Raw genomic sequence first — 26,452 nt, 5'->3', positions numbered from 1 at the left:
AGACCTGAAACAACTGGGAGATAATCTACTTGCCAGCGTTAACAATAGGGAACAATTATTATTTTTTAAACGTATCTGGCAAACAATAAGGATTCCACTGAAGCCACAGAAGGTGCATTCTGGTCCAAACCCACTAATCAGCTCCCCAGCCCAAACAAACCATGACACAGGGCAGCTACGTGCGGCTGTCAGCCCTGGCGCAGCAGCTCGGGATTTGTTCCAGCACACAGCCCGCCCCAAACCCCAGCCGTGGCTCCCCACTGGGTAGGACATAGATCCTCCTTCCTGGAGGTGAGGCTGATGCACCTACAGGAACGTCACGGTGCTTGTTCAAGCCATCAGCAGCAAGTTAATCGTGTAAAGGAGAAATGGGAGCGAACATTCAAGTGCTTCTCTTCCGAAACTGCCAGTATGAAACGCAAATTTCAACGATCTGCTTGATACCCCGAGTAATTCCTACCTCGAGCTTGTCTAAGTGGTTCCATTACATCTCCACATACAGATCATTAAGGACGGGTCTGGGACAATGTGGATGTTCAATGGCTGTCATACTCAAACCTACAAACCAGTGGGATGGGACATTTCTGTGGAATTCAGTAAACCAGATTCCACTCCTCTGAACAAGAGAAATACTTGGCCTCAAGCAATGAGGTGTGAAAGCCCAAGTTTTAGAATATTCCCTAATTTCATTGCTGATGTTTAACAAGCAAATAAATGCAGATGAAACTTTGCCCATAGCCTCCCTCACCGTCATTATATATGTCTTACCCACAGCCATTAACATCCACTCCGTGCTTCAGCGCAGGTGAAACTCACGTGTGAGAGTTTCAAGGAGCATTTGGCTGCAAAAACAGCGCATTGTGAAACACACCTTCCCAGGGAGTGAGGGTTGTTCGTTAAAATAGATCAACTTGCATCGATCATCATGGCACTTGTCCTCCAGACACGTTACTGTTGTGGCCTGGGGTTGAGTAGACTGGGCTAAATAATTCCTTTGTGTAGCTTTAAAGTGCGATTCATTTCTGAAGAGGCTTCTGACAATGATACAAGGCTCTCTCTGTCGGGATACTTTCACGCAGAACTCTTAATTCTGAAATACCAGAAAAACAAGTTCTCCAGTTGGAAAGCACAGGCTGAATTTAAAGAAGCGTGGAGGGAAAAAAAAAAAAAAAAAAAAAAAAAAACAGAACAAAAGAACAAAAAGTACTCCGTGGGTAGCTGAGTAAGCAGAGAATGTATACGTGTGAGTTTGTGTAAGGGAAACGATGTACTGCCAGTGACTCTGCTGAGCCCAGCAGTGGGAGGAGGTCCAGCATCACTTGCTCACAACCAGTCTATGCCAGCTCTCCTGGAGCTCTCCACAGTGCGATATGGCAAGCAAAGGTTTTCTGTTAAAAATAAAGCCGGGCCTCTACCTGCATACAAAGTCAAGCTCCAAGGAGCAAATGGATGCAGCGGTTTTCTGAGCAAGCTCACAAAACAGCAAGAGTGCCAAGACTCTTGACACCACTACAGTCACAAAGCCACCAGGGGATCTAACTGCAACGTGCTTCGTCACAAAAGGTGTGCTGAGCTACTGTCCCGTTTTCCCACTACACATGCAAGCACAGGAGTACCCGGGCTTGGCACCCCAGGCTTTGTAATGCGGCACAGACAGGCCACAGAGGTCTGTTTCTTCTTGCTGTCATCTCATTCCGACTGCATATTACCATAGTAACACCTTGAAAAACTGTTATTTGTGTATTTGCAGGAAAAATAAAGAATGCTGCAAGACCACAGAGAACTTCAAGATCCTTGGGCGGGTCTACCACTTCCCAGGTTTCTTTCCCTCGGATAAGAAATGACCACAAAACTACACTCCTGTCACATGCATCTTCCCCTGAATTGTATTCCCAATTCAGGATTTTTAAAACAACCACTTTTACAGCAATAACAACGAATAAGGAGAAAACTCAACTGTTTGCTATCAGCCTTCCACGAGTGGTGTCTCTTATTGTACAGAACTTTCTTGAGAGTGGTCTGAATTAAATTGATCTCGGATCTTTTGGCCCCTTCAACAAGCATGCACTCCCATGAGTACAGTGACCAAATGCTGCACCCTGTTCTCACCTGGACAGCTCTGACGAACGCTCCGCTACCGTTTATATCTTGTTTGCAATAAGCCTGGTGACTTACAGAAGTTACTTTGCAGAATTCAGTCTTTTCACTAATTAGGATTATCCTCAGTTCACATGCCAAGTCAAGCTGGATTCTCTTTAACAAGTATCTCGTTAAACTTTAAAGTCTACCAACGCTGCACATTTTTGGACTTTTGCCATCCTCACACTCAATGTCAGGTATGCTCCCTGAACGCAAGAATAGATCACAGGCTGCTTCCCCCCCAAAATCAGCTGACGAAATACATGTACACGGCTGTCCAGAATCAGCAGTGGAAGCCCCTTCTGGGGGAGCTGAGCTAGAAGTAAGATGATTCCTGCCCAGCACAGATAAGTGCTCAGCGATCCCCGCGCGCCCTTTGATAAACAGGCTGGGTTACAACACACGCCGAGTCCTCAGACCTGGGGCTTTCACTCCGAGAGCCAGAGAGACTGAACGAATCAGATTTGCTCTGCTGGTCTGCAGACACGTTCCCTACCGCCCCTGAGACTTCCAGCGCGGTCACATCGCGTTATTACAAATAAATTACTTCATGTTAGGATCTGCTTGCCTTTATTACAAACAAGTTGCCTCATGGTATCCAGCACCTACAGCTATGAACGATGAAGTCCTTTGAGGAGACAGCCTTGTAGCAGCCTTCTGAAATAACATAACTTCCTTCTGGACCCCCAACAGCTACAAATTAGGCTGTGAATGTACATTTTTTTGGTTTGTTTTTAATATCCATGAAAATGACAGATAGTTTTAGATTCTCACCTTCTGGCGTTGGCTAGCAGAAAGGAAGGAGTAAATGCACAGAAACATGAGCAAAATCTGCTGGCAGGTGCAGGCTCACAGACCACATCGTCCTGGTTTCTCAGCCCTGCCCCTTCACCCACCCCACACCGTAATGACCACTGGTACCTTTCCTTCCTTCCACCCCTTCCCCTAACTTAGCCTCAAATGCAGATGGGCAAGATAAGGCTACCAGTTGCCACAAAAACCTCTGATACCCAATTTTGGTGAGCCAGCTCACCGGCCTGTAACAGCTGCTTACTGTTCTGCCCCAAATGAATCCGAGGCCAGTCTTTGACTGGTGCCGAGAGGCCCCGTTTGGAGAGCCCCCATCCCGGGCAGCTGTGCTGATGTGAAGTGGGGTGGAAGCCAGAGACCAAGCTGTCACTCCGGATCCAGCCCGAGGCAGAGACTCCACAGCGTGGGATAAGACTGCGCTTCCACACCCCGTGCAGTACCTGTTTTGTAGGTATACGGTTTCAGTTTCCAGGACTATCAGTTTAATGCCCTTGAAGATGCCGAATTCCCTCCCCTTTCTGGCCTCTTAAGTTTGGGTATAAACACACAGGTACAAATTACCAACCGAATTCATAGTTAGCCAATCTGAGCTTAACAAGGAATTGCTATTCCCCTAATACAGGCAGAAGACAAATTAAGCGTGTAAGCAGTCATCTCGGAAGAAATCTCCCTCGTCTCCCTGGATGAACAAAGCTTCCAGCTCAAGCACGCGTTACACACAAACACTGCCGTCCAGGCAACAGCAGCAGAATCTGCTGGTGGTCACAGACATCACTGCCATGCACCAAAGGGCTGGAAAAAGCCCTTCTCTTGCTTGTTTTCGAGATGACAAAGAACCAGTGTGACTGTTCAGAGACCTAAAGCACAGTTGTCTGGCTTCGTATTTGCAGCAGTACTTGCTCAGCAGATTAGAGGTACATGCCCTTCCTCAGTTTCAAATCAGTAGACACGTGAAGGATTTGACTGTTAGGTTTGTTGAGATTTCCTTTTCATTCATTTGCCATAAGTATTTCATAATATGGTTGATGTTTCAGTTATTAATTATGCAAATGTATAACCCAGAATCATGAGTATCACTTTTCTATGCTCTTCACATGATAGTTTCAGAAACATAACGCAATCAATCATCAGAGAAGGTCTCGTCTCCCCCTCCCCAGCAAAGGAGGAAGGAGAGCAGGCGTCACTTAAAAATTTCATAAAGCTGAGTAATTGCTGAGACTACATCCCAGGTGCACAAAATCAGCATGGCAGGAGAGGGAAACGCTCAGGTGAACTGAGCTGTTTATGCCTGCAGACACAGTTCACACACGCACAGGATGGATGCATTTAATTTACTACTATCTCTCTAGATATGTTGTGATCTACATAAAAAAACCCACCCACGCCATCTTCAGTCACAGAAACCATATTTGTTCCACAACACAAGCTTTATGGCAATATTGATGCTGATGTAAATACAGGGCCTAAAAAAAACATATAGTTATGCATGACATATATTCCATATGTGGTAAATTTGGGGAAGGAAACACATAAAGAAAAGCACATTACTTTATGCAGACACTTAGGATTACTGTAGAAGTGAGGCTTTTGCAGCAAGATGTACAGATTCCAGCTTTTTTTTTTTTTCTAGTAAGTGACACTGAAAATGTGCTGTAAATGCCAATACTGCATTGAGAAGCACGGCCCTAACAATTGAAAATGCAAGTGCCAATGTTAAGATGTCAAAAAGGTCACTTTGGAGATGGTAGCATACTACTTTGCTGTGGATTGATTTCTAAGGCTGCTTAACATAACAAAACCAGACATGCCTGCAAGATTTGTTTTAGGTAGATGCTAATCCCAGTAGGAAGTTGAGCCTTAATTCAAGTTCAGACTTCACCCAACAAGCAGTACACTGGATTTATTACCTGGAAGTCACTGGGTCTGTATAACTACCACACAGCTTGGGTACCTATGCCAAGTCTCGCCACTCTGGGCTTACAAACAAGACATGAATTTTGGTTGAACTAGTGTTTTGGAGAAAGGAAATCAATAAAACTTAAAGAAAAAAAAAAAAAACAGGCCAAAGAAAACTCAAGTTCATCAGAACAAATGGAAAAACAATAAACAAAAAATAAGAGATAATCCCATATGAATGTCCATGAGATGAGGCTGACTTTGTGACAGGAGTACTATCTGTGAAAACAACTTCCAGGACTTTCAAGGAGCAGATTTAGCAGCTGAACTGTTCGTTAGCTACTAAAATGTATCAAAGGAATGTCCATGCCAGGCCACACACCCCCTTGTGACTAACAACTACTGCCAGCAATCCCATCAAATCTATCAGAGTATTACCAATATTGTCTTAATAGATGCAGGCTCAAATGGAATTTGCATTCAGGCTTGTAGAAAGTTCTCAGGCATGGACTGAAGAAAAACAAAATAAAGTTCTTTTACTTTTCTAACTACAAGTTAGCTAATTGATACACAGAGGCAAGTAGCAACATTATTCAGAATCCAGAAGTCAAATCCTGCCTCTGTCCACCCTCCTAAAACATGCATTTAACTGCTAGGAAGGGATGGGGGAAAAGAGGAGAGGAGAGGAAGTTAAAACATTTGGTGAAAAAGCTCTGAATACAATTCACATCAAAGGAAAGGAAGTATTAGGATCACGTGGCTACAAAGACTGCTGCAGGCTTTTAATATCTTGAGATTAAAAAATAAAATCCCTGTCAAACACTTTCATGTCATTATTTGTTTACACTGGAAGAACAAACTCAGTGTCCACCTGACTTCCCAGATTACAGTAGAGACAGCCAAAGACAAGAAAAGAAATGGCTGATATTGAAATCCATTTACAGAAAATCTCACAATTGTTAACCAGTTTACAATCTCCATAAATATTTATTTCCCAGCTGACAAAAACAACTCTCATATGAACTGTAAAGCAAGACTTAGTATTCTGAAAAGACTGAACTACCCAAAATGAGGAACATTTTAAAACCTGGGATGATATTCAAATATCCTTAATGGAGGAAGAAGCTGCTCTATTACTTCGGAGTATCAGACCATTAGAGGCCTCTTGGGTTTTGAACTACTGTAAAAGGAGAGGCCCAGCACGATTCTAGGAAGCAGAGATGAAGACATCATACCTCCTAGGGACATGGCACCCACTTAGTTTGTGCTGGGAATGGAAAGAAAGAAGAAAAATCTCAGCAGCTGCAGAAGTGGCTGAGCATACAGCAAACGAGAGGTCGAGAACTGAGATGAAGCAGACAACGCAAGGCGCAACCGGATGATGGACACTGAAGGCAGCCTCACGCAGACCTGTGGCAGACCCATGTCTCTCGACCCCACTCGAAGCAGTGCTGGAGTGGCCTTGCTTGGCGTCAGGGAGCACCCAACCTCCAGCACCTGCAGCCCACGTGTGCGGGGCCTCCTGCCCGCACCCCCTGCTCGCACCCACAGATGGGTGAATAACTACACACATCAACATGCAAGGGCTGGTCTGGAGATGGCGAGAGCCATTCTATTAATTACTAAAAGAAAATCAAGTGAGTGTGCTTCCAGAAGATTTTGTATAACCTGCTATGCTATTTCTCACTAAGAGCAGTCAAGGTAGACCACCGATTTACTACCTTACTGAAACATCATGCACATGTTAGGAGCACAGAGAGCAAACCACGTACATTTGTCTACTTAACATCTCACAGGAATAAAAGGAAAAAAGATCAATCAAAAATGGGATCTTGGTTTTAACAAGAGAAGCAAAGATAATCACATCTGTATAATTGCTGCAAGCAGAAAACAGCAGCCAAGTCAACAAGAACTTTTACCCTGGGAAACTAAACTATCAGTGCCATTGAACAAAACCAGGAAAATTATTGATTCTTTGCTTTGTGGACTGTTGACTCTGGAAGTCACCCAGCAGGTGATAAAGGAAACTAATATCCTTCTTAAAACATTAAAAAACTTGACCTCATACTAGAGTTTGTATCTCCGTTTTATATGGGCAGTTTCAAATTTACAGAAGAGTAAGTAACTATGTACACAAGACCTAACACAATGGGCACGTTAACAATGACTAGCAATGTGTTATTACCATGACGCTCAAATCTGTGGAGTTCTTTACGATGATGAAGAAAAGCAGAGGCTGCAAACCCAGGCAAATTCAAAACTCAGGTATTTTGTTAGAGCTACCAAGCTACCTTTCTACTTCAAGGAAAAGAAAACAGCTTGTTAGCTGTAATAAATATACATACTATAAATTTGCTATTCAAATGCTTGCTTGCTAGCCTCTTCTGTTACAGGGTAGAATTGTAACGTCTCAAATTCGAAACACTATCTTGAGGCTACAAACTGGCAGATGTTTTGTAAACAAACAAACAAAAAATCTGGTGCTTTTTTTTTCCTCCCCTGAATAAGACAATGAAAAAGAGTGTTTATGTAAATGTAATCACTTGATCACTGAAAAAGAATAAGAATTTTTATGGTTCACACTTAAAATTCCAGTCACAACTCTAAGGTGCAGCATCCCTGCCAGACCAACAGAATTTAAGCACTAGGATTCAGGTGGAAAGCATTAATTACATGGTACAAGATAGGCAATGACTACACAGGCTTGACAGACCTCTGAGAAAAATCCATGACCATCAGCATCCCTCCACCACCACCACTCACCTACATTAAACACCACAAAAAATTTTCTTCAGCAGTTACAATTTGTTAGTGTGCCCTGTCTTTAGTCAGGCTTATCAAAGTCAGCATGTCTGAACACATATATATAATTTTTATATAATTTTTATACTCTGCCAAAGGCATGCTGCCCCTTATGCACATGCATGGAAGTAGAGCTAATTTTATCTCGTCTTTGGCAAAGCTGTCTTCTCTAACAGGCTGCTATTCTGTTCTGTATTCACCAAGCCTACCACCACCTCTTTTTACAGGTATTTATCCAGACTGCGCACACAAATTCACTGATGTATTTGAGATGCAGGCCCCTTACCTCTGCCTGAAAATAGGGTTAATAACTAAGAAGTATTCTTTCTCTTTCACATCCAAAGCAGGCGATTGCATAACAATCCGTGTGATTCAAATACATACATCTGTCACACACGGGGCATTTGCGGGTGCCAGTATGCACCGCCAAACTGCGCCAGTCACTGTCAGGCTCTCGGTAGCACACACGGGAGCCAGTAAGGCGCTGTGGCAGCTGTGCAGCGCGTTGCGCGCCCAGCCCAGCCCAGGCTGCAGAGCCGCGGCATACCTTTCAGCCTTTTGGAACTGCCGTTCTTTTGCTGCTCGTCCTCTTCGTTAATGGTGAATAAACCCAGGGGATTTGGCCTGGCACTTGTCTTCTTCAATCGCTCTTGACGGAGGACTGTAGTTGAACCAGGCATGTTGCCGCTGCCTCTTGCTTATTTCAAAAAAGAAAAAAAAAGTAAGAAACCGCAGCCCCTGCTCAGCAGCTAGCTGCAACGCTGCCTGTTCATTTGAGCGCTTCTGATAGATCCCCTACGGATAAGCGGTATGCAAACAGCTGACAGACGCCAACATCCAGTCGGCGGCGAAGGGCTTGCAGTCTTCCCCCACCTCCAGGAGAAGCCTGAACTAAAGGCACGTCAGTTCAGATGCCGCTCGTCGCTGCCTTCCCCTGCCTCAGCTGGACCCCAGCCCGCAGCTCGGGGCTCCTCGCTGCAGCACCTCTTTCCCCGCGACCCTCTGCCAGCTTCTGCACGCTGAAATATTCAGCAGGCAAGGCAAGAGGAGCAAACACGATACGCCGCTGCTGCTAGCAGTTGCCCTGACAACACTGACACCTCCTAACCAAGGGAGGTCTCCCCGGCACGCTGGTGGCCGTGGGCAGCCCCCCGCTGCCGGCAGAGGATGGGGCCGCGCTTGCACAAGCCGATGAGCAGCGGGTGAGAAGACGCCCAGAAGGCCCTGGGCATGGACCTGCCTCTTGCCAGCTGCTCTGTTATTCGTGTTTAGAGTTTAAGCCTAATCTAAATGAAAACAACGAGGATGAGTCTTCTTCCATATATGCATATGTTGTCTCCCCTCCCCTTGACTTAATCACCTTCCCATGCGCGGCACACCTCTTGCATTAGGAATGCACACGCCCACAGTTACCGGCAGGTGTTGGAAAATTCTCTTCCGTGTGTGGAAACTCAGCGATCAGGATCTCTGGCTTGTACAGGTAACACAGGACAGCGAAAGGACTTTGGGAGTTAATATTCTGTATCTCAACAGCAGCTTTATAGCACCAACCGTTAACATCCGCTTTGCAAAATGAGCAAAGTACAACCAACCAGCTAACTAAAACCCCACGAGGTTTACTTTACATGCTGGCACTCCGGACTTTCTTCAGCCACTTATGACAGAGCGCTTGCTCACAAGTTTCGCAGCCTGCGTGCTCCGCTATTCACAGCTCCAACGCCGCTACGCAACACCCTGCGCCTTTTACACGTGATACCTAAGTCTTCACCTGCTTCAAACCTCTCCAGCTGAAAATGTGCCCACTGTTTGAGAATGCCACCAAGCAAAAGACACACTCTGTGCTTGGGCACCGGTCCTGCACCAGGCCCGCAGCCCACCTCCTGTCTCCTGTGGCCCTACCTCCTCCCGGCCATGCCCTGCCACTGGGCTCCACCTCAGCTTCTCTGGGCGTACACAGAAGCTGTACACGATGACATCTGCCCACAGGTAAAGACGCTCTGTGCTGCAGGGTGTGGGCAAAAAGAAAAAAAAAACAATTCTAACACAAGCTGTTCTGCAGCTCAGCAATTTGCCTTCCAGGGTTTATACTTTGTCCTGTGAGAGAAACAGCTCCATTCCTCAAATCCCATCCCCTTACCTGCTGGCCACAAATACCACACAACAGTGCACACACATCCACAGAAAGTGGGCTGTAGTTAGTACCATGAATACTTTCCACATGTGCCTGAGTGTTCCAGCAAAACAGAAGTACCAGAAACCAACAGCTACATGACAGCTCAGCTGAGTACCACTCCCCTCCCTTGTGCTGTTTTAGGCCAGGAAGAAAGGACTCCTGAAACAATGCCCATTTAAACATTTTGCTCTGTGGCTATTTTTAAAACTACATTAGATGCTCACCTTTAGTTGCCAAGCCACATAAATAGTTGTTCTAAATGATGTAAGAAGTATCTGGCACACCAGAAGACACCTGGCTGGAGGGGCTTCCAAGCTCACAGGTATGACAATAGGGAAATGGAGCTGCTGAAACAGGTGTTTCTCAGGAGGTTCTCTGAGGAGCCACAGAGGACAGCTACAAGGCTGCCTTCCTTGGTCCTTGCAGGACCCCTGTGCCCGTTTGAGGGGCTCGCTCCACGCATGGCACATGGCAACGACAGCTAGAGGCCCATGAAGGCCGGTGTGTGCTAAGAGGCGCAGGTGGCTGAGGCACCGGCACGTGTTCCCTTCTGCTGACTTACTAACACTGAGGTGAATTCTGACAGGAATATGATCAACAGCAGATTTGACCTATGCAGCACGATTTTACCTCAGGGACCCAGTGGCTAAAAGCTATGCCAGTCCCACAACATGTTCCTGAATGCCTAACAGTATTGCACCCAAACCACCTGCAACCTATAACAAGAGTACCTCCTACAAGACACCATATAACTTCAGGTGGATTTTAAAAACCAAGACATTTGTTTACCCATCCCCTCGTTTTTTCCTCTGTCCCCCACTAACCCTCAGGCATAGTGCACACAACCAAGAGCATGGCAGAGCCCTTACCACTGAGGTTAAACGCTCTCAGGAGATGGAGCCAGTGCAACTCTGTACCTTGAGGGCAAGAGATATATTTTTCCTCTTTACAACACTGTCAAAGTCATTATCAGCTGAACCACTACACTTAAACACAGCCACTCTCACCTGCTGGATTTGATAGGTATAATTTCCTGCACGAGGAATTATCTGATACGCTACAGTCTCAAACAGCAGTTTGAACAAAGACTATTAGGATAATTATATTGTGATCTGGGACGTATAAATATTTATAACAACGTGTTAATGGATGTGTCTGCTTTAACACCACACATTAATGCCTGATATCTCAACCTATTAAATGTGAAGCAGGTTGAAGCCAGTCACCGTGACACCTATTGCAGTCTACTACAGGTAATCTGATCATTTCCAATAGCTGAGCTCTAGATTTCTATCTTTCATTCAGAGGATTGTTTCAATCCCTGTAACCATCAACATGCTACACGAAGCTCATTACTGTGACGTGGAGTATAACGAGCAGCACGCGATGCAGCACGCGATACAGCCGCTGCCCTGAGCAGCAGCACCCTGCCAGGCCAAGGCCTTTTGCTCTGCTTGGCGGGGTGAGCCCTTCTGCTCTTTTGTAGTGGGCAAAGACAAAAGGCTGTGTTCGGCACGAGTTCGCTAACTGACAGAAAGTGAAATCCTTGTGAAGACAAGACAGAGACTGTGATAACTCGGACTGTGTACACCTTCAATGAAAAGACCACACCAAGTCCGCTAGCTAGAACCCATCCTGTATCACTGGGCATGTCAGGTTATGCTACAGAAAATGAAGCCAATTGAATGCAAGATCATATACTATTACAAAAGGCAGAAAAGGTCAATTCATAGACAAATCACCTATGAAAAGCACTGCATACAGAAGCACTCATAAGACACTGCTGAATCACAATATGCAGATTTTTTCTCTGCTCCATGAGACACTCACTGGACATTCACAAAGTTGTATTTTAAAGGAATTTCACATCTTTCTCCTGCTGTTTTCTTTGGATAAGAGCAGATAAAATATAAAAATTCTCCTGTGTGGCACTGTTGTGCAACCTAGACGTGATCATCCATTGAGTAGACCATTAGTTAATCTCCAGCCTTCAAGCTCCCTGTCCTCCCCACTGCCAGTCAGAGGACAGTAAAACAAATAAACAAACCCAAAACAGACAGACCCCAGAGATGCAGATGTTTCAATCCAGTTCCAGAAGCCAGGGCAGCCCACTCTCCCCTTCCTTCTGACACTTGCACGCCCCGAAGCCTGAGGCAAGCTGCAGCCTCAGCCTCTCCATCTCTGGAGAGAAACAGAACCTTCAGAAGGATCCTGAAGAAGGCTTCTTGGGAAAGAACTCACTGATTTTTGTAAAAATATGTCTTCTCATTCAAAGTACTCTGTATGAGCTTATTATTATTCCCACTGTAAGAGATGCTCACCAACTACTGAAGCATTAAAAAAAAAAGTTTGGACTGTGACAACCACAAGCTGAACAGAAAAGTCACATGTTCCTTAGTGCTTTTAGAGCATTCTCCACAATCCCTTTGCTATCCTGTTCTTCAGTTTTACTGAATATAAAATAAAAACCACTCCATTTCTGCTCTTGGATAACAATTCAAGACCTTTTAACATAAAAAGAAAGTTTTCTCTCACCTTAAATGCATTTGATATCAAAGATAGATTGAGTCAACATATTATTTTAATATAACTTCCTTACCAGATTGCAGATATTTCATTAATCTATTTCTGATTTGCTTTAGTACTAAAGGTCAGGATAAGGTAGGTCCCTATCCTACATGGCAGCATCAAGAAGGGACATGGGATTTTTCATTTACAAACAAGTTCTCCCAGCATGAAACAATGAGATTCCTTTGGGAATTTGGTTCCAATTAGTTCTTTATCCAAAGAAAGATCAGGAAAATCCAGGTATGGTTAAGACGCCTCGTGCTGTTCTGCAAAAACAATACAATGTACCTACCAACCAAAAACTGTATAAAAATAATCAGTGTGACAGCGGAACACGGCATGCAACCATATTTTGTATGGACATTTTAAACATTGATAGTCATCGTGTCAAAAACGTTGAAAAGCCATTAAAAAATACATAACAGACAATGCTAAATATCAGAACATGGACACATTAACTAAACTCCAAATTTGATATCTCCATAAATTCCTCCAGGAGATTCAGGTCCTTGCATTTACTTATTACTTACTACAGTGGGTTTTAAATCAGGCCAAAAACCAAGCAAGTACAGCCTTTTTTTCTTTTTTTTTTTTTGGCCTGAGAAAACAGCTATTTACTCAGCATCAAAGAACTGGACACTTTCTTTTCAGTGCCATGTAAATCTAGGACAGAGCAATACAGCCTTAAAAAGCCAGACAGGATTCCCCTCCTCCCTCACCCCCCCCCCCCATTTCAACCATTTTCTACAAGTTGAGAATTGCAGAAATATTCTCTACATCAGAAAAATTACTTGCATCTGTTACTACAATCACTGTCTCAAACATCATGCACATCTATTTTTTCCACCACTGCTCTTGAATCCTCTCCTTCTACCTCTTATTGCTAAAAAGGAGAATAACCTCATCTTCACGGAGGTTTCTAAGTTTCTCTTCAAAGATATCTCACTTATATGTATACAAGATAGTAAAGAACTGGTAAATTATTTTACAGGATTTTTTTCTTTTTCATATTTAGACTATAAGCATCTGATATAATCATCGATTTCCTTCCTTCCAGGAGGGTGGAAAGAAGGTGGCCACTCGCATAAATCAGTAGAATTGAATATAAAATGCTAGAGAATAAGAAGGTAAACCGACATCTTTCTGACTAATGAGAATCCTGCTGTCAAGAGCTCAGATGCACTCTGAATAGCTTTAAATAAGCAACGAGATGACTCGCTTCTGGAAGTCGAGGCCATAAAAACAGCAGTTTCTAGAACTTACTCTTCATTCATTCATTGAATTGGGCGCTTTAACTCAAGAAGGAGCAGAAGCCCTCAGTCTTCCACATCCTGCCACAGTTTTAATTAAATGGATTTGCATAGTATGACTAGTTACAAAAATTGCACAACGCGTGCCATGACAGATAAAAACACATTAGATCATTATTAACCAATGTTTTTTAAATTGCATGTGTAACAGCAGAATACTGGATCAGGCCCCAGAGTACAACATATCACACAGCCTCGGTGCCAGCTCAGTTAGGTGAGGAAAAGCCATGAGGAAATGAGGACTTGACAGGGAAGCTGGAAACAGAAACTGAAGACAGAAGTCATCGGGGCCAGTTACCCTACTAACACTATGGCCTGGGCACACTCGCCGCTGCTTCCGTCTGTAAAAACAGCATGTTTTAAAAATACCCAGTTTGCACACACATCAAAAGAACAAAACGCTTGTAAAGCACTCTGAAAACAAAGGGCACTTGCGTATGTACTAAACGTTTTGGTAGAAATGTGAAATACTTCAAAGAAAAGGCAATGCGCCAAGACCAAATTAAAATTTTCTCCATCGCTGTATTACCGACAGTATCTGGCAGATGAGATCCTGTGAACTACGTGGTGCTGTGTTGATTACCAGCACTCTCCTGGCATATTCCCAGTGTGCTTGTTGGAAGGTGAACCTGAAACGCCATGAGTTTTGGGCTATTTCTCCAAGGAGAATATGTGAGAGTATCAGACACAGACGTGAGAAATGTTCGGAGGCATCAGTACCTGATTTCCCCCCCCCCCAAGCACGTTGCACTTTGACTGTCAACCTGGAGCATAAGCCACTGCACCACCTGCATCTCCGAAGACTCTGAAAGTCAAGAGGAGTCAGCGCTGCCAACTCCAGCCATTCGGATAACAAAGCCCGCCCTCTGCACGTCACCTTAATGGACAGCTTCGGGTCACTTTCCTTCAACTCTGATGGCTCCTCCAATTCCCATTGTCAAGAATTTTCTCCAAATTCACTGAGGTTATAAATACATCTTTTACTTCTTTTAATGAAAGCAAGGACTCACTTTAATAAAAGCAATTAAGACATGACTACAGAATCAATACTCAGGAACATCCGCAGAATCAAATCCAAACCAGTTTTACAGGTGCACCATCTTCTCACAGTCTTTTTCACCTTACACACGTGCAACATGCATGTGGCTTGTTGTGCCAAAGTTCCTAGCAGCATGCTGCATTTGTGCAGCAGAAGTCATACCCAGGAGATCTCCTTCCTGCAGGAAAGGTGAGTGTGCAGAGAGCCACCACAACATTAGCAGCAAGCTGTGGCTTCTATTGTGTATCTAGACCTGCACACATTTTTCAAGTGGAAAATAAGATTGTTGCGAGATTATACAGTATTTACATAATCGAGGAAATTATTGCACTGATCACATTTAATTACATTTAACACCACAAATAATTCCAAGCTTATAAGTATTAAACTTACTTATCTGTGCTAGTAATAAACCAATCATCACAAAAATAAAACAGCAGCAGTCTCAGACTATTGCAAATTCTGACTTTTAAAGTTTGAAGTAATGCACGGGAAAGAATATCCATTCTCAGTATGAAGCCAAAGTGAAATGATGGTGCATACAAGTGTAGCGACATCAGCAGAGACCCTCTTCCTGTAGAGGCAGTGTCACGAAGACAAGTTACTCCAGCATCATTTAACAGGCCAGATTATTCCGTGAACTCCAGAGTATTTTGGTTTATGTCTCTCTCTCTTTTTTTTTTTTTTTTTAAGCACTAGCAGTGCTGGGAGGAAGTGGGTGGGGAAAAGCAGCCTGGCTCATGTTAATCACTGCGAATATCAAAAGGCTTGCTTAAACTCCTCCACGGTGCATAGCCCTTGCACAAACATTACCTGACCAATGAGAGATGCTAAGGGACACTACGTTACCTGCTTTCTAAAGCTGAGGGGTGGCTTCTATAGGGGTTTTTATAGCCCCCACCAACACTTTCATATTTAATTTAGCTGCGTCATTTTCATTCCACAAGCTACTGATAAATCTGAGTTTCTATGTCAGAGCACTCAGAGCTACAGTATCAATGAGCGACGTGGGACCAATTGTAAGACTCACTGCGGTATTCCAACGTTTGAACAGGCTTTAACTGGAGAGGGGTTGCAGGAGAGTAACAGATCCTTGACTTCATTTTTGTATAAAGAGGCAGGAAATATCCCGATGCAGCCGGTTGAGGCCGGGCAAGGCAGAGCCCCCCTGCCGCTCGCAGGCGGCACGGGGTGGTGGTGCCCTCACAGCTCTCTGTGCGCCGGGGGCTCTGCCAAAGGCCTGTTCAAACCCACACGCGTATAAAATACACTTCTTTCAGCCCGTCTCCAACTTTGATAAACAAGAGAGCCTGACAGCACAATTAACGAAACCACCACATTAACAAGGTAAGGTAAAGAGTTTGAAAAGAATTTGTTAAAAGCGGCCCTAAAACAGTGCAGCGGCAGCCTGTTTTTCCTGTGGAAAGTGAAGCTGGCGTGGTTGCTAACCCCAAAACCAAAGACGTGCACCCTTTCTGAAGGTGAATTTTAGAGGGATGGCTGTGATTTGCCTTTTTAACGGTATACCTTTAAGTTTAATAACAAAGGACAGCACTTGGATGGGTCTGCCCACAGTTGCTGCTTGTTACTGCACTACCACCAGATTATATAAGATGTGTATTAGAATATTGCATTGTGGAAACACTCTTGATTAACCAACAGCCATACGGCCTGCTCATATGTTGTTTTGATGGGAATCCTCACTCTGCGATTCAGCGATAAACACGGACGTGTGACAGGGAAGCAAAGGACCGGCAAAAGGCGAGTGAACTGCGCTGTGCAAGAAGGCGAAAAGAAAGGAGAAGCAGACTGCAAGCTGGAGCCGGGCTTCACAACCCGGCAAGTAGCACCTGCAGCGAGCATGAAGGGCAGAAGGGCAACCCCTCCACCGCTCCCAGAAGCGAACAGCATCTGCGCCGACAGCGGCGATGCAGCGGTCGGATCTGCTCGTGCAAGCCCAGACCTCCTCCGTGCACCCTCCTTGCCCTTGGGCCGACACGAGCAGGTCCCACAACGCCCTCGCAGCGGGGCACAAGGCCACCACCTCGCTGCGGGCTCACCTTAAGCCCCGCAGGCCCCGCGCCTCGCTCCCCGCCCAGGTTTGCCCAATTCTCGCCTCCGTTAGCCGGATCCCGCAGGCATTCACCCCGGCTGAGAGCCCGGGTTGACCTGGTGGCCCGCGGCCCGGGTTGACCTGGTGCCCGGCTCTCCCCCCGGCGGCTCCCCGTCCCTCTCCCCGCCGGGCGGCTCGGCTCCCCGCACCGGCCCCGCCGCGCACCGAGCGCAGACACCGCAGCGCTGCGGGCCGGCCGGCAGAGCCCCGGGCAGGCCGCTCGGAGGGAGCCGGGGGAAGCCCGCGGCGGGGCGGCCGCGCACCTGTTGCGGCAGGAGGAGGCCGCCGGGCCCCGCGGCGCTGCCGCTCCGCGCGGCCACCCGCAGCCGGCCGGTGCGCGGGGGGAGGGCGAGCCGAGCCCTCAGCCCCGAGCCCCGAGCCCCGAGCCGCCCGCCCGCCGCGCCTCACCTGCGGGGCGCCGGCAGCCGCCGCTCCTGCCCGCGGCCTCCGCCATGTCAGCTCCTCGGCGAGCGCCGCCCCGCCACGCCTCGCCCCGGGCAGGTGAGGGCGCCGCGGCCCCCGGCCCCGCGGGGCAGGTGAGGGCGGAGAGCGGCCGCCGGCCCCTCCTGAGGCGGGGACGAGGCGGGGGCTGGCGGCTCCCTCCCTCCCCGTCCCGGCTGGGGTTGTCCTGTCTGTGTTTTCACGGTGTTTGTTGTTGTTGTTTTCTCCCCCCCCCCCCCCACAGGGGCCCCCGCGGCATCGGTGCTGTGGTGGTCCCACGGCCCGTCAGGTAGCCGAAGACCGGCAGGTCCCTTCACTGGAGCTCACGGCCTCGTTACCTTTCCTGGGAGTTCGCCTGGACTCACCCTAAGCTGCTTTAGGGGTGTTTATAAATGTTTCTCTTAAAAGCAGCCCAGGCCTGGACTAAAACATCGTTGCATTTTGTGTCTACCTGTAGGCAGCACAAATCTGCAAAACCAGGGCTGAAATAGGGTGAATGAATCGGGGAACCCACGGCACAGCTGCAACAGACATGAAGGCAAGCTGATGTAGAGGTGCAAATATGTCTGTGCTGTGCTGGATGAAGCAAACAGAAAGTCCTCCTCCCTTAGAGAGCTGAGTTCGGGGCACGAGGTCTCTTACATGGGCAGGAAAGACGGATGCTCTGCTGCACCAGGAGTCACTGGTGCTCTGAAACAGGAGTTGGGGCTTGGTGATAAACATGCCCTGCCAGTTGTAGGCAGGGGGATGGTGCTGCAATATAAGCACCAGCTGGGCTTGATGCTGAAAGCTACAAGAAACTCCCAAACTAGTAGCAAAGGACCAAGAGGCTACTAAGCTCAAAGGGAGCAGTGCGTCCCATAATCAAAAGGTTCCCTTCTGCACATACCATGTCCTCAGAACATACCCTCACATCGCTCACTTGTGGTCAATAGGAATGTGCTAGCATACTCAGGGCTCCCAGGCTGACCTGTCTGATACACCTCGTCCCAAAGTGGTTGCATGTTCTGTCCAAGAATACAAAAACTACCCAGTGTCTGGAACAATGCACATGAAGTGGCCTGAAGCACATGGTGGGGATATTACATATGCTTTCCTGATTGTGCATAACTCTAGTACACAGATGGATAAGCTACACTGTTCAGGGAAGCACAGTCCCTCAAGCAGGATGAAAGTAGGGTGGCTCAGTATAGCCATGCATCAGACTCAATACAGCCTTACAGTAAAGAATACGAAACTGATCATCAGCCAAGCAGCTCTGCAGGTCTGGTGAGGCCAGCAGCAAACCACAGGAATTTATTCCCAGCTGGTGCCAGGCTAGGTCTCGTGGAGACATTAAAATGATCACACTCCCTTCTCTTATACATAGCTGGCATTGCTGAGCATCCTGAGTCATGGATAATAGAGAACAGGCTACATGCTTTCAAACCCTGAACACAAATAAAGTAATGCTTATGCTATTTATGCTGCATAAAATCAGAGGTTTTCAAGCTGCAACAGTCATGGGCTGATGCAGGATCGTATTTGACACTGCTAAATCAAAATAGAGTTAATTTGCCTAGGGTTCCTTTCCCGTGCATACAATATTTTTAGTTATGTTGTTAAACATTAGCTGTGTTTTTCCTGAAAGTGTCACAGTTTTGAAATGAGTTGAATCAGTAGAATGATCGTCAGAATTAGGAAAAAAAAATATTTTCTTTGTTGAAGGTGTTTTTTCCCCTAGTTACTTTTCCTAGTGTATTTATTTATTATATACATAATTGTTTTTCAGAAAACAATTGACCCTAGGAAAATTAACTACATATATGTCAGGACAGCATGTTTATGTTTAGAAAAAATACTCAACTTTCTTTTAAAATACTTGTTAGACATGAAACATTCAGAGCCTAAGCTGTTCACCAGTTCCCAAGGCTTATGAGGAAAGAAGCGGTTTCTGTCCAGAAAAGTCCGATTTACAACTGCCCCAGAAGTATCTGATGTTACCCAGTGCTGGAATGCCAGCATGATGATCAGCGTTGATGGATATGGAATATCCGCAATCCCTTTTCATGATGCGTGAGAAAAGGCAAGTCACAAAGAAGAAAACCACACAGTAGAAGAAAACAAAATGACTATTCCATGCACTCAAGGTGGATGGTTATTTAATAAATTGAGCACCCAGGGAATTATGTTTTGCTGGGAAGTGTCAGGTTTCCTGTTCAATCTAATTGCAGTATTGAGAAAACATTCAATACTATGATTATCAAAGTCAAATCACAGTAACTAACGTGTCAGAAAGGTTCCCTTGATACTCAGTGTGCTTTTTTCTTTTTTTTTTATTCCAACATTTTCCAGTTCTACACCTTTATTTTAAAAGTTCAAAAATATAGCAAAAAGCAACTCGTAGGTTCTTTTATTTTCAACTGTGTATGTCAGATAGCTTTAGAACAAGCTAACATTACTATGGTTGAGGTGTATGCAACTGGTACAGTTCAGTAGTACATAAACAACTAAAACAAATGCACCATAGAACTTAAGTTACCAAAAATAAACAATATTAAACTATGTAGGGCAATAGGTAAAAACAATTACTTTTAGGTCTTGCACACTAAAAGAAAAATATCTAATTATGATTGAAATTGTGAATTTCTACTACAGATTACTGAGATGCATTACAAAGAAAAAAACTTGAGAAGTTGTCACATTTTGGTTTTGTTCCAGTGATGCACAGTCACATGAAATCTTACATCAGTTTTTCGTGAAATTAACATCTGGTTACGTTAAGTACAATATTTCGTGAGTTAATTTTTGTTTTTCCTTAATTTTCAAAAAACTTGCATGTATAAACAGTTAAAGTAAAATAATGTTGCAGGTTGTTTACAGATTCCGTATGGATTATAGGCGTAAAAGCAGTCAGGAAGCTGCAGTGTTTTTAACATTGGTAAACAAATACTGGATTAAAGTGCAACAGTCCTTCTGACAGCACACCTGCTCTGTGCTGAAAAGAAACCTTTTCTTCTCTGCAGAGAAGCGAAGATAGATTTCAGTGTCAGGTGTGTTTCTCTCGAAAGTCAGTAATGGCCTTCCAGAGGGTGCATAGCATTCCTCCTCTGTAAAGAAAAAAAAAAATCATAAAGATGCTCAGGTAAAAGAATACTCTCCAGCCCCAAAGCATTCCATTCCAATTCAGGTGCATTCTGATTTTCTTGTTCTAGTTTCAAACAAATGAAATTCTGCTTCTACTACTCAGTACGGAAGCTGATCAAAGGTGAAATTCAACACACACTCGAAGAGAGAACAGAGTCCTTTTCTGATTACAGTACAGGGTAATCTTTTGACTTTTCAGATGCCTGCTTTCTGGAATTCAGACTTGTCATCGAAAGGACCTGCATAACCCACAGCAGACTTCCAACATTATGGAAGCGTCAGTTACAAAAAAAATCTCACCACCTACCAATTTTTCATTTTTTTAAAAAATTATTTTAAAACTGCCTGGGAACACTCAGTGTTTGATATATGATATCATTTCTACTTAAACTGGTCCTGCAGTGACATACACACCTGGTATGACTAGCCTAAATCTAGTGTTAGTTGTAGTCCATGAAAATTTCTGCAGTTTTGTGATAAATTACAGCAAAATTTGCTATCTCAACCTTTTAAAAGTAAGGCTTTAGTGGGACTTCTAGCATGTCCAGGTGCAAGGCAAAAGCTTTAATTTAAAAAATTTCCTTTGCTTGCCTTTAATATAAAAGCTTATTTCTAAAATGTAAGCACTATCAGTTGTTTATCAGAAATGCATCGGGATACAAGAAATATTGTAAGGTGTTACTTATTTTAAATTTATGCTGAACAACCCAATAGGGGTTTAGCATCAGTTCTTTTCTTTTGTAACAAAGCACACTCCAGCTCAGCGCAGTTCACTCAAGTGTGAAACGTTACCTCAGTCTCAAACATTTCAGATCATCTCGTGTAACATAGCAGAGAACATCCATTAATGTATAGTCTTCAGCCAAGAACTACAAAAACAAGTTTAAATGAACATTTTGTTAGAAAACTAAACCATCTAAGTTTTATATACTATCTGTCCCTTAGAAATAGGGGTCTGGAAGAAATCTAAAATCGGGCCAAAATGTGGTACCTCTAACAGATTAATCCATATTGTTTCTAGAAACACAGTGAAACTACTTAATTTTTATGCAGCGTACTCCACACTGACACAGCATGCATTACTCTAAATGTGTAATGCTTTCACAGCTACTCAAAACTTTTGTCAACTGGCATTTCTATTGTCATCACTGGTATTCCAGAATCAGAATTCAATGAATGCACGTTTGAGCATAACAACTGTTTGTTTAATTTCCTTACAGGTGAAATGTGGTGTGGTAAGATGTACCTTTTCAAAAGCATCATCTGAATTTGGTGCATTTTAATTTCCAGATACCTTTGAACTGATCTACATCAGTGATAATTACATGCAGGATTTCTTAAGTCAGCTGAAATTCTGAGATGCTCAACACCTCTAAAATTATATATCATTTGCTGCAGAACAGACCTATCTACTTCAGGAGATTTCGCTTAATGCAGTTGCCTAAGGGTGAACATGTACCCTGTACCCAGGGTATAATCAGTAGGAACTGCCACGACATGTGAAGACTGAAAAATTATGAACCAAAGTAATACTGTCTCTTTAGCAGGATAATTTATTCTTTTATTTGTAGTCAGTTATAGACATTACGGACACACTTTATATTTAACAAAGGCCTTCATGTTCATGCCTTATTCTTCTCCTCTGAAAAGAGGCTCATCTCTCAAAATTTGCTAAGTAATTAAAATGATTTGTGATCTTCTTGCACTCAGTCACAAAAACAGTACTTTTTTTTTTTTTACCATTTTAATGATTTGTGACATCTGTGTGACAAGGCAAACAGGAAGGAAGGAAGGACCATTCTTACCTTGTTTATTGTGGCCTCATCAGCTCCTTGAACACTCAACCAGTTTATGAGATCAGGGTCTTCGGTCCCTGTGCCAGTGGAATGACGATGACAGACAGACAATCCAGGAATATCTAGAACAAGCGTTTTTTGAGAAAAGACAATGTCTTGACAAAGCAACCTCCTTTTTTTGTTTGTTTAAATGCTTAAGCACTGTCTTCAGTGACCTTTCCCTCCAAGCTTAGAATACCAGTATCCCCATAGATGTCTGCTCCTGTAGCCCACACCCAATTACAGATCACAGACAGTTACACAATTACTCTACTTGGTTATGGTTACTTATTTTACTCAGAAGTAATCCTGGGCTTCAACGTGAAGGCAGTTAAACTAGTGTGTATATCTGATACAGGTGCATATTCTGTCCTCTTCAGCGAATGACTACTAGCAAAATCAGTATCATTATAATTGTCTACACTGAGGCTCTTACATATTTAACGAAAAAATTCAGTGTAACTCAAACAGCTGGTGTGTAGGCAATGCCTTGGACAGGATCAGCTGATTTTGGAAAGTGACACTTCGTTGAAGCACATTACACTGAAACATCAGACTGCATTAGCACTTCCACCTTCTTCAAGGCAGATACAGATCAACCTCAGTAAGCTTTATGTTGTACTTATATCTCACCAATTCTATCCTCATGGACTTTTAATGTAACAATCACAATCAAAAATATTTAAATTACACCATTCTTTTTATTGTGAATAAAATGCAGTAATTTGTTCCTTCAGAATGCACTCTTATTTCAAAGAAAATCCTACCAAAAGTAGTGTAATAAAATACCTTTGCTGGGACTGGCTCAATAAAAATAACAGGAATTTAGCTGTCACTGTCTTCATCTGCTGTTAGTGTGAAAATTTTCTTTGAAACCTCTTCTCACTTACCTATTGGCTGTGACCTAAGCCGCAGGTTTTTGATTTCTTGATCTTTTTCTTCTATAGCTTGATGTAGAAGGACTTGAAATTCTCTCTCCTTTTGAACCAATTCCTCCAATAACCTGTGAAGCAATGGGAAGAAAGCACATGTTTTCTTTAGTCTCAATTTTTTCAGGAAAGCAACGCTCTTACTAAAACTGGAAACCTTCTTGACAGAGACAAGGACAGAATTCTTCATTTCTTCACAGAAAAATCCTGTCTCTATAGATTTATTATAACGTACATGCAGTTATAAACATCCACTGGTCTGGTTTCTAAAACTAGAGCTCTTCAAACAACAAAAAATAAGTACCTCGTCTCCATATACACATACACCCACTGAACAGGTGGTATGATAGAAAAATTCAGTAAAATTTCTACAGCTAGCAGTCAGCTTTAAACAAAACTGTATGTTTGTTCTTCTCAATTATCAAAGTGTTTCATGAGCCAAGGGCTATACCTTGTCACATCATCCCATGGAAGGCAAAAGGCCAGCTCGCATCTCTCCTGCAGAGATTTTAAAAAGTATGGCAAGGATGGAGCTACGATGAAAGTGTGGCAAAAACTTATGGTTCCATTTCTTAAATGGGGAAGATACATTGTAATCCACACAAGGACTGTCCCTTCCTCATGTACTAGAGGGCTTGTACCTACTACCCTCCTATGCTATATGAAGAATAAGAAAAGATGAGGGAAAATACATTTTGTCCTCTCCTAAGCAATTACTTTTGAGAAAGCAGAAACAAATTGGAACCCAAGTTTGACTTCCCTCATAATACAAACCCAGAGAAAAAAACAGAGATTCAGTGGCCGACACCAAGTTATCAAAGGAAAACAATCAGAATACAACAGAAAATTTGCATGCAAAACTGACGGCAGTAATTTTTTATTTTAGAAGAGTTTTGTAGTATAAAGGAGGAATTGTGAACAAGATGTGCTTAGGAACTTGATTAAAGAAATTAGACCTTGATAACATGCGTGCATGTTATAGCTCATAAACCTATCACTGACTTTCCAGTCTTAGAAAGTTCTGCCTTGAAAGAATCACAACATCTTCATCCCTTCCTTTAAGTCTGTCAGCCTGAGAACTATGCATTAACTGTTCCAGTTTAGTACTTTCTTTGTTTCGGTACCATTTTTTTAAGTCAGTTAAGCAATGCATCTTCTTCTAGGACACTAAAAGATAGGGACGTTTTGGAATTCAGCTGGAGAATGGGCTACAGAAGTACCCTGGCTTTGCAGAGAAACCGTTTCTGATATAATCACTTTGTAAAAGCATTTATCACTACTTTTAAGGATATGGAAGGGCACAGAGGCCTACCAGCAGCATCATTGCATTTGAGTGCTTCCACGCCTGAGCTAACAATTGTTGAGAAGTCTACCCTGCACGTGAACAGTCCTGCTCTGTGTCTCTACACACATCCACAGCTTGGTTAGTCTCAAAGCAGTTTAATATTCTACAGAGAGGAGTGCAGCCAACTTTCAGTTAATTTATTCCTCCTCTACCCATTCTGGCTGAAAAAGGCCTATGGGGCCAATAAAAATAATCAACCATTTTCTCTTGGTAACTACTTGCTGCTTCTGCCAATAAAGCTTTAATTAATACTTAAACTAAACAACTGCCCATATTATTTACCTCAAGATTTCTCTGTGAATGACAGGATGTGATTATTTGGTCAAAGGCTTTGCATTTAGGAAATTTACAAAAGTAAGGTGCTAGAAAATAATACCTCTACCAATTGATCACTTCTGATGCTATTACTTCCCAAGTTTATGCTGGGGAAAGTGAAGCAATCCAAGCAATTTTTTTGATGTTGGTTTTAAGTATATCAGTAAGGTAAACTATTTCTGTGGTCATCAAAAACTAAAAAAATGAATTGTAACGTGAGAATTCAAAAATACTCATACTCTATTAAAAATAGTACTATATAATGTAGTACTCTATGGCAAAGTTCCTGGACACATTTAAAAGTAAAGTGCAATTTAACATTTCAATTCAAATTGGGTCAATAAGTACGCAGAATGAGCTGGCAGCGTAACAACTCTGTTATTGAAGATATGTTCTCCTATCAAGGTCATATTCAAAATTTATTGAGGTCAGTGAGAAATGCAGCGTCCTAAGTCAGGTGCTGCAAAGGCTTAAATATTTGCTCTAAACAGACTATCTAGTATACTTTAATGAAAAAACAATTATTTATACAATTATAATTTGGATAAAATAATGGGAATCGTATCTGTCTATTTTTATTTAAGAAAATAAAAATCCATCCTATGTGAAAGTAGAAAATTTATATTTCTGAAAAATCCAGTTTCTGGATCACTTATTTTAAAACACACATTTTTCGATTTTTCTTTGATGAACAGATTGGTGTTTGGTTTTTACAGAAAAATGAAATGCCTGCTTGTAAACACCGATCCTGCTGCAGTGAATTCTGCACACAAAACCACTCCGAAAGTTTCCTTGTTCAGTTCATGTGCGGCTGTTGACTAGCTTGTGTTTGTTCTCCAAGAATAACTACAGAAAAGAACAGTGAGTTCTGTCATAATGGAAACAAAACATAACACCATTCATCAGCCATATACAGCATATAAAGGAGAGAAAAAGCAGAAACCTGGCAGCAAGCTCAGCTTTTCCAGACCTCCCTTGAAAAGGCACCTGAAATCAAGACTGACTTCAACTTCCATCACTATCATTCTGAAATGAATAAAATTAATGTGTAGTTGTGAGTGGTCATGTGCAATGGCCATCACTTAAAGGAATGAGTTGCAGTACTATGGAATTTTGATACCGTTGCTACTATTGTAGCATATGTATTTCAAAAGCAAAACGAAATACAGTCTCAAGTAGGTTAGTGTCTCCTGATGTCCAGACTTACCTGTTAGTCTCTAATTTTAGCCTGCCCAGCTGGACACTCAGCGTCCTTTGAGCAGCCTGGGAGTCATGGGATACCGTAGAGCTGAGTGTGCTCACACCTGAGGTAGCTATTGCATCTTCCATGACAATGCAAGGCTGTTGGATAGTTTGATTCTGAGGCTGGTCATCTTGATCTTCTTCAACTTCTATATCATCTTGATCTGCTGCATCACTTTCAGATGCAAGACTAAAATGTGGCCTCAATTCTGTTAGAAACATTAAAATTAAGGAAAAAACATGAAAGATAAACATTAAAACAAGAATATGCCTTAGTGACTATCTAGGGATCATCCCAAAATTTTCAAATATTATTATTCACCCAATGTAAGGTCACACAGAGCAAAGAATACTGCATTTGATCAGAAC

At 43.4% G+C, this 26,452-nt stretch overlaps 2 protein-coding genes across 17 annotated transcripts in view; both read right to left on the bottom strand.

Moving 5' to 3' along the window:
- Window positions 1–17,492, bottom strand: part of MAP7 (microtubule associated protein 7) — a 111,688-nt gene extending 94,196 nt beyond the window's left edge. For 3 of the 15 annotated variants that reach the window (XM_080585935.1, XM_080585941.1, XM_080585938.1), the window contains exons 1-2: window positions 17,259–17,484; window positions 8,195–8,344 (exon numbers count right to left, since the gene is read on the bottom strand). In XM_080585935.1, coding sequence (XP_080442061.1) covers window positions 8,195–8,344; window positions 17,259–17,304 — 196 coding nt within the window. In that variant the 5' untranslated portion in view covers window positions 17,305–17,484. Of the gene's footprint in view, window positions 1–8,194; window positions 8,345–9,007; window positions 9,051–17,258 lie in introns of those variants that run through there. The other 12 variants (XM_080585936.1, XM_080585939.1, XM_080585924.1 and 9 more) reach the window with 9 other exon arrangements.
- Window positions 17,493–19,666: 2,174 nt separating this feature from the next.
- The window catches only part of MAP3K5 (mitogen-activated protein kinase kinase kinase 5), a 101,705-nt gene continuing 94,919 nt past the window's right edge, over window positions 19,667–26,452 (bottom strand). For both annotated transcript variants that reach the window (XM_080585921.1, XM_080585922.1), the window contains 5 exons: window positions 26,049–26,292; window positions 23,143–23,255; window positions 22,223–22,335; window positions 21,210–21,286; window positions 19,667–20,380 (listed from right to left, as the gene is read on the bottom strand). In XM_080585921.1, the coding sequence (XP_080442047.1) occupies window positions 20,320–20,380; window positions 21,210–21,286; window positions 22,223–22,335; window positions 23,143–23,255; window positions 26,049–26,292 (608 nt within the window). In that variant the 3' untranslated portion in view covers window positions 19,667–20,319. The remainder of the gene's footprint in view (window positions 20,381–21,209; window positions 21,287–22,222; window positions 22,336–23,142; window positions 23,256–26,048; window positions 26,293–26,452) is intronic.

Source organism: Anser brachyrhynchus (genome assembly GCF_964034855.1).
Source record: "Anser brachyrhynchus genome assembly, chromosome: 3".
NCBI lineage: Eukaryota > Metazoa > Chordata > Aves > Anseriformes > Anatidae > Anser > Anser brachyrhynchus.
The sequence above is the reverse complement of the archived record's forward strand: the minus strand, read 5'-3'. Positions and strand labels throughout refer to the sequence as shown.